General features: G+C 30.9%; 1 protein-coding gene across 2 annotated transcripts; it reads right to left on the reverse strand.

Moving 5' to 3' along the window:
• Nucleotides 1-955: 955 nt before the first annotated feature.
• Nucleotides 956-4,887, reverse strand: LOC110428065 (Galactose oxidase/kelch repeat superfamily protein). Of its 2 annotated transcripts, none has more exons than XM_021443741.1 (9): nt 4,687-4,887; nt 4,512-4,609; nt 2,919-3,057; nt 2,799-2,827; nt 2,614-2,710; nt 2,475-2,530; nt 2,263-2,370; nt 1,185-1,241; nt 956-1,095 (listed from the first exon to the last, which is right to left on the reverse strand). In XM_021443741.1, the coding sequence occupies exons 1-9, from the start codon at nt 4,755-4,757 to the stop codon at nt 971-973; spliced, it is 780 nt and encodes a 259-aa protein (XP_021299416.1). In that variant the 5' UTR covers nt 4,758-4,887; the 3' UTR covers nt 956-970. The 2 variants fall into 2 exon arrangements, with proteins under 2 accessions (XP_021299416.1, XP_021299418.1); XM_021443743.1 differs by having other exon boundaries at nt 957-1,099.
• Between the last annotated feature and the right edge of the window lie 3,788 nt (nt 4,888-8,675).

Here is an 8,675-nt window from a genome sequence, read left to right on the forward strand (position 1 = left end):
ATTATAACTTGGCCTCCATCCACAAAACTTTGAAATTAATATGGTAAAATTTATAATATACTAAAACTTTTAGTTCTAGGCCAAGTTATCTATCATTTTTTTGACTCTTTTTAATGTTACTTATTAAAGTTGATTTTAACCTTATATTAAAATTAACCTTTCAATCAATTAAACAAGCATTTTCACATTAATTATTGAGACTAGCAATGTGTTTCTATTGTAATTAAAGAAATTTAGCTGCTATATTTTGCACACAAAATCAACTGTGCATATAATTTTACTCCTAATTTCGTTTTTTGTTTTCTATCATCCATTTAATCTTTTCAAAGTTTAACTTCTGTTCTATTTTCAAGAAGAATTATTAGCAAGATTTACTGTTTATTCAATCTTATATGTACCAATATGGATTATGCTGTTTGAAATTTGTTTATTGTCTACTTAATAAAATAAATTTATACTTTTTATGCAATTACATACTATTTCATTTGAATCTAATATTCATTATTTATATTTTCATCAAAGAGTTCAATCTATTATTTTCACTCTGACATCTTAGTTTTGTTCTGACCCCCTCTAGACAAGAATCCCAGCTTCACCCTAGGATATCATCTAACCAGTTATAAAGTAAAGATCCAGCTACCTTTCAAAAAGATTTCCCTAGGTCAAAATTAAGGAATAATTTAAATGATGATGCCTGAGATAAATGTTAACATAGATATATGCTGTTGATGCTCATCATGCAATAATAAACTGCAAAAGCAGTAATATTTATTCACATACTTTGTCATAAATTACAGAAAAAATTTCTCATATGTTTAACCATATAAGATTAACAGAGGGGTATAAAATTAACAATGTTTTTCCTGCATAAAGACATAATCCAACAGTTAGGCAACACCACAAATAAATCTTATGAGGAAGCTAGTTTGCATCTTCAGCATTTTTAATTTTGCAGTGTTAAGATATACAACTAGATCAGTGAGGGGTTTAGAAATGACATTACGTAGTGCCCTCCAGATGTGACAGTATGCCCACAACGGGGAGAAGGTGCTTGACCTGGAAGCTTCAATTGGGTCCATCCAGGTGTTTCATTCTCTTCCTTCCACAACAAAGGCAAAACATAAATCAACTTAGTAGTTCAATAAGGCAATATAAAACCACAAATATTTATTCCAAATACAAACCTTCTTCAATAAGACCCTTCAAAGCCCATAAGTCACTCATGATTGGCCCACCACCACCTGTCAAAGGTTAGAAGGTGCTCATGTCAGCTTACTTAAATGGAAGAAAAGCATTTTGCGTGTACTAAACAAGAACCAGTTATGGAACTCTACAATTATCAACAAAATAAGCACTTAAATACTAACTAAATTAGAATTTTAAGATTGACAAGATTCACCATATAAGCACTATGCATGCAAATGATTTACCATCCAAACATATTAGCTTAATTGGAATTAATGAAAACTATTAACATTTAAATTTCAAACATACAAATCCTTGTGCTCTTACATCAAAGCCAAAGCTATTAACCCTCTGACTAAGATTTGGGACTTCTTATTCAAGCTGTCCAAGCACACAAAGGAGAAGCAGACTCATTACACACCAGAAACCAACATCGGAAATCTTTCAATTGAAAGGTTCTAAAGGGAGAATTAAATTTGTTTCATTTGCATTTAGCATTAAAATCATTTCAATTTAGTAAGCACCAAATGTCATGGTCAAATTGAATAAACAACATCAAATGATGTGACAAAATATGCACTATAACTCATAATTATAACATGATATTTAAGGTTTGGGGTTGACAACCATGTAGCATAGGAATATGAACAGTGAGATACTGCAATAAACTAGAACAAAATTAAGACAATGAACACGCAACTAATGAGTGTTTTTTGCATGTTTATAACTCCGCTTATGACTGAGAGCTTGTACATAACAAGCCCAAGTTCAGATGGAGGAGGTTCGTGGCAATTTGATGGCCAGCACTGACTACACCAGCAATATATGCAGCAGTTTTTTATACTTCATATATGCTAAAATTTCAGTTCGTAGAAACAAGCAGGCTCCTACTAGAGCAGTAGCAGTATCAAAGATTATATATAATTAAGAAGACATGCAATGCCTCTTGCTGCTGACATATACAATAAATTTCCCATTATAATTAAATAAATAATGGTAACCTCTAGCAAGTGGCATCATGGTCAAAAGACTAAGGACTGTAGAAGGATGGAAATCCAAATATGCACAATACTTCACCTCTACCACCGTAGACGAGCAACCGCTTCTCAACCATAGTAGCTGTGTGGCCACATCGAGGTGGTGGTAGTGATCCAGTAACTGACAGCTCCATCCACTCTAGTGATACTGTTCAATGACATCCTCTTGTTACTTACAGTGTCATCTTTCTAAATATTACTTAGAAACTTAATGGAGGAGAAACAAATAAAAGCTCAGAGCAAAGAAGTTACTTGTGTCCAAGACATATACATCTGACAACCACTTTTTACCATCCCAACCACCATACCTGCACCCAATTCACTCCTGCTTGAAAAATATATTGTACACAAAACCTTCTGTGTGATTGAGAATCTAAGCTACCATACTCACATAACAATTTTCTGATTTCCAATAGCTGAAGCAGCAGAGAAATCCCGTGGTGAAGGCAAGTCACCAAAACTTGTTAACTCTGACCATTGCCATATATCTAGAACAAATATAAATTCAGTTATTCCAACAAGTAAAAAGCACATTATAGAAGCTTACATCACAAGATAACTAAAACAGAATTTTACCGGTGTCTAGGACCCAAAAGTCACCTAACCTGGATATCAACGTCATAATCAATAGTGTGTAACTAAAATTACTTGAGTAATAAAACAATTGACTGTACCAGACATTTGATGCTTAAATACCTTCTGCTACCAGAACGCCCACCAAAGATGAACATATGACAATCAATTGCAACAGCAACGTGAAATGCTCGTGGGCTGGGACCAACTTGTCCATCTGACCCATTTCCAGTACACTCTGGTTGAAACCATATTTTGTTCTCTAAACCAATAAAGGGGAGAAAAAGTGGGGTAGAAGTCAGATTTCGAACGCAACTGTTTAAGATCTACAGAAGTGATAGCATGTACAAGTTTTACTTATTATTTCATCAAAAGCAGCATAATGAACAAGACTGAAAAACTATCAAAACAATACAATAATCACTCTTAAAAAGTGCTAAGAATATCAAAGCAAAAACCCCAATTATTACAAATCTCACAAATATCCATAGACTTGCTGTGTTTGACAAACTCACTTTACGTCTAACGGTATGGAGAGTGTCTTTCAAACATCCTCTGTATTTGCTGTGCCAGCATATTTCTCTTGTTCCTCTCAGTCCAGGCATGTTAAATAATACATTCCAAGTTGATTTGAACAATAGATCTATCAAAGATCTCATCCGGCATGAGTAAGCATTCATCTAAGTTCAAACTCCAAAATCACCATTTGCCCCATCAACATTACAGAGGTTGAAAATCTTTTTCCATAAATGTTAGACTCCATTTCCAAAGAGATAGTCCCCGCTCTTACAAACTAAATAGTAGAAAAAACAAAGGCAATTAACATTGCAACCCCATTTAAGCAATCTCTCCACGGTAGCCATCCTATCACTATTGGCCAAATAACCAAAGAAACAATGCTTAGGAATAGAATAGGAAGAAAAGACAAGTTTATACCAATCCACATTGTAATTTTAGCCTCAAAAACTCCTGAGTAGCAGCCACAGCAAAAACACTAATTTTGAGGAATCCAACTCATATTACCATCTCCCCAACAGATTGAAGGCCTATACATAATGAGATTTGAATTAACTCTAGACTTGTTACCCAAGACACCCACAAAGACCCAGCTTGAGTGAAAAGAGTCCCACCGCTTCAAAATAGATGCTACAATCCTCAACTGATCCAAAACCCAAACCTCCTTTCCTAGCCAAACATAAACAAGCAGCCCAACTTACCTTAGCTCCGACTGCTTTATCACTTGTACCTTTTCAAAGGTAAGCACTGAATTTTCTTCTCAAAATCCCTAATCACCCACTTTGGCAGTTACCTTATGCTTTATGAATAGAAAAAAAAAATGATCCTATCTACATGATTCACGGAACAGTTGTATCAGACTCTATGGAGTTAAGCTACTTGCAATCCAAAAGCTAAACCAGAAATCAATTGTATCTGCCTCCTCTGGCGAATGCACATGGGTTTGATCACAATCATAAAATTAAAAAATAAAAAAAGGGTTAAAGAACCGTGAAATCACACAAATTAAACTATAAATCGTTAACATGAGCTACCAAATGCATTTCCAGTGCTTCAATCAAAAGTCAGACTCTAATCCAGTTAAGTAAAACAATGAAAACCCAGAAAGACCATGAAGCGAAATTGAAGAACATTTCATCATATAGCAAAGAACAATCCCAACAAAACTAAAAATGGAAAAAAAAATTACATCCGAAGTACCAATGTCATAAACAGCGATGTCACTAATGAATTTCTTGTCGAGAAGGCCACCAAACACGACAACCTTGGACTTTCCAATAGGAACAGCGGTGTGACCGCTGAGAAACCATGAAAAAATCAGTCAGATAAATCTTCAAGATATAATCAATTGAAAAACACATAGATTTAGCATTACCTGCGAGGCTGGGGAAGAGTTCCCGAGAAATCAGAAGAAGAAGCCTGAACCCAGTAATGCATTTGTTTCATTAATATTTTTCCTTTTTTTCGTTCAATGGGTTGTTTAAGAGCTTCACAGGTTTGATCCAATTGGTCAAATTGGGTAGACTTTTAGGTGGCAAGGTGGGAATGAGTCCCACGCACTCGAGAATAGATGCCCCAAGTCTTTTTCTTTTTTTTTTTCGGTAAAATAGCGGTAGCTTTACGTTTTAATTATTTATTTTAAATGTTATTTAATTTTTATTTTATTTTTATTTAAAAATATAAAAATAATATTTTTTTTAATATTAACATTATATCAAATTAATTTAATTTAATTAAATTTATTATTATAATTTATTACGTTAAATCTCGCATATTTACATCAATATTTTGATAATTCTTCTTCCAACTTTATAATTTTTTATATTAATTCTTACATATTTACGTCAAAGTTGTTCAACAACTAATTTTCACTATAATTATTTTTATACTTATTATTATTCATTTATAAATTAAAATTTATAAACTGTTAAATACTTCAAACTTGAAATAAAATTATAAAAATTAATACAAAAAATTATAAAAGTGAAACAAGTATTCTCAAAATATTAACGTAAACATGTAAGATTTAACGTAACAACTCAATTATAGTAAATAAACATATTTTTTAAAAAAATTAAATATTTAATTTTATATTTTTGAGTTTAAAGTATTTAATTGTTTATAAATTTTAATTTATAAATTAATAATAATAAAAATGAAAAATTAAAATATGACGTAGTTGAAAACTTTTACGTTAAACTGTAAAAATTAATGTAAAAAATTATAAAGATGGGATAAGTATTATCAATATATTAACATATATTTAAGAGATTTAACATAATAAGTTAATTATGTCAAATAAACATAATTGTTTAAAAAATCAAATAATTAATTTTATATTTTTTAGTTTAAAGTATTTAATGATTTACAGATTTTAATTTATACAGGAATAATAATAAGGATAAAAATAATTATAGTGAAAAATAGCAATTGAAAAACTCTATAAGAATTAACGTAAAAAATTATAATGGTGGAATAAACATTGTTTAAATATTGACGTAAACATGTGAGGATTAACATGACAAGTCAATTATGTCAAAATAAATATAATTTTTATGAAAATTAAACATTGAAATTTATATTTTTGAGTTTAAAGTATTTAACGATTTATAAATGAATGATAGTAAGGATAAAAAAAATTATAGTGAAAATTAGTAGTTGAAAACCCTTGACGTAAAACTGTAAGAATTAATAAAAAAATTATAAAGGTAAAACAAATATTGTTAAAATATTCATATAAATGTGTGATATTTAACATATAAGTCAATTATATTAAATAAACATAATTTTTTTATAAAATTAAATATTTAAATTTATATCCTCTACTTAAAGCATTTAACGATTTTCAAAATTTTATTTTAAAAAAATAATAACAAGGATAAAAAATTTAAAGTGAAAACCAACAATTGAAAAACCTTGATGTAAACTTGTAAGAATTAATGTAAAAAATGATAAAGGTGAAAGAAGCATTGTCAAATATTACTGTAAACGTCTGAGATTTTATGTGACAAGTCAATTAAGTTAAAATACACATAATTTTTTAAAAATTAAATATTTAAATTTATATTCTTAAATTTAAAAAAAAATTTTAAGAGTATGCAATTTTTATTGCCGTTTGTCAAAGCTAAATAACACTTTCGACTTTGAGTTACAAAACAGTAAAATAAGCTAGACAAATTCCCATACAAGCTAGGGTCTAAAATTAGGGATATCTATACTTGAAAGACAACATTTTTATGACAAGATTTCATAAAAACCTCAGGATATACACACCAGGCGGCAATATCATTTGTAGCAAAACGCGACCCATCACCTCCTAATTAGAAGTAAGAGAAACAAAGAAACATAGCTAAACTGGCCAAGTACAAAACCATATAGCTTGTATTAACCTTCAACCAACCTCGCTTTTTAATGAATAAATCAAAGCATAAAAGTCCCAAAAATCATGAAGCATCCAATCATGAATCATATTAATGAATTAATATCCTTACAGCTGTAGCTTATCCAATATTCTTAGCAAGGATGAAGGCCACATTAATTCACCATGCGGCAATTAGAGGCTACAGTTCATCAATCAGCTAAGCATATATGAATTTCATCCTCCCATACAGTGGGCAGTGAGTATCATTCCAATCACGAAGCAGTTATGCCTTACTTGTATAAAAAAAGGCATAAACTCATTCTAGATCCTCAAGCACTTTCAACGTTCCTTGTTAAGTCCAAACACCTATACCAATTCCTGCTGCCCTCTAACACCGTCGTTTGCCAAAAAATCAATATTTCCATTAGCCTCTCGCCGTACATAAGTCACCCTCCAAAGATTAATAGGCTTCTGTAAACAGCCAATTTGTACCATGCATTGTCTATGTCTCCAAGGCATCTTTGCAGGGTTCTTTACCCATATCACTACATTCATTGAATCACTCTCAACCCCTAAATTCAAATTAAATTGCCTTAGAAATTGGTAAACAAAATGAACGCTTCTTTAATAGCCAAGACCTCAACAAAATTAGCATCACACACTTCCACAAATTTGGAGAAATGCATGAGTGTATCTGTTGAGATTTGATCTCATACTCAAATATGAAAATAATCAATAAATTAACATAATATAATGTAGCTGACAAATAAACTAATATTCAATCAGAGAAACAGTCGAATCTTACAAGATCAATGTTTGTGTTCATAAAACTTTCAAATTAATTATGAACACTCATAAGTTTAAGAGTTACATAACTTACTTTAGATATCATAATCAAAAGCCAATTAAATCAAAATCTTTGCTTCTTCACCTTTAGGATTCATCAAATCTTTAACTACCCAAGTGTTTGGCCTTTGACAATAATCCACACAGTGACCGAAAAGTTAGGATTTTAATTGTGCTAGCAAGTTTTATTTTTAAAACAAAAGACCAAAGATTCTTGCCAAATCTTATTTTTGTAGACAAAGAAAACCATTTTCTTTTCTTACTTTATGAAACGGTTGGGAAGTAGTTGAGGGCTTAGCGTTTTAGTTTGCTAACATAACATATTTATATAGTCAAACTAAGTTGTAACTCTAAACACAACAGTTGTATTTTAATTTAATTAAGTCTTTGTAAACTTAATTAATTTTTCACTTTAATTTGGTCTATTTCAATTAAGTCCAACTTAATTAATTATCATTGTTTAATCCTAATCATGTCACTTAATGTGTATGACCTATTAGGCTTCTAACATGGTGGCAATAAATATAACTCCTAATTAAATATCAATTTGATAATTAATTTATATTTATAGACTATGAGCGGCACCTAGCAATACATCATGACCACCCAAATATTAGAGAGTCAATTAAAGAATTTGACAAAGCCCTTTAGTGATAAGCTTCTCAATGTAATATGATTTTTTCATTAAATATCTCATAGATATCATTAAGCATGCCTTAGTGTCTACTTATAACATTCCATATTACTTCTCATAATTCATGACTAACCTTATGAATTTAGGAAACTAACTTTTCTCAAATTCACCATGCTTTGGCTAAAGATTTTGTACAAGTTAATCAAAAATTGAGAATAAGTAAGATACATCCCCTCATATCACTTGAGGTGATGAATCCTCTTTGGACCACTTATTCACCTTTGCATGCTTCATTACATATCCAAAAACACCCTATTTAGGCATCTGGTTGCTTCCAAACCCGTAGGGATGAAATCAAAGTATGTCATTCCTTATACAAGGTACCTAGTGTCTCAAGTCTGAGGACTAGTTGCATGACTATCACATGAGAATATTTTTCATAGAATCTTGAGTGAAATACCAAATGGGTTCTCACAGCGGGTCATGTTCAGTGAACTTATTCTTTAACAAGCACCTACATGTT

Source organism: Theobroma umbraticum, unplaced genomic scaffold, assembly GCF_002168275.2.
Source record: "Theobroma umbraticum cultivar Fairchild unplaced genomic scaffold, ASM216827v3 scaffold_39.0, whole genome shotgun sequence".
Taxonomy (NCBI): domain Eukaryota; kingdom Viridiplantae; phylum Streptophyta; class Magnoliopsida; order Malvales; family Malvaceae; genus Theobroma; species Theobroma umbraticum.

Excerpts from the sequence above, each read along its gene's own strand:
- LOC110428065 (XM_021443741.1), bottom strand. The coding sequence starts at position 4,757 with ATGAAACAAATGCATTACTGGGTTCAGGCTTCTTCTTCTGATTTCTCG. Across the intron at positions 2,531-2,613 it reads GGAAATCAGAAAATTGTTAT|GTATGGTGGTTGGGATGGTA; the intron begins GTGAGTATGGTA and ends AATTGGGTGCAG. Across the intron at positions 1,096-1,184 it reads GAAGGGTCTTATTGAAGAAG|AGAATGAAACACCTGGATGG; the intron begins GTTTGTATTTGG and ends TGTGGAAGGAAG.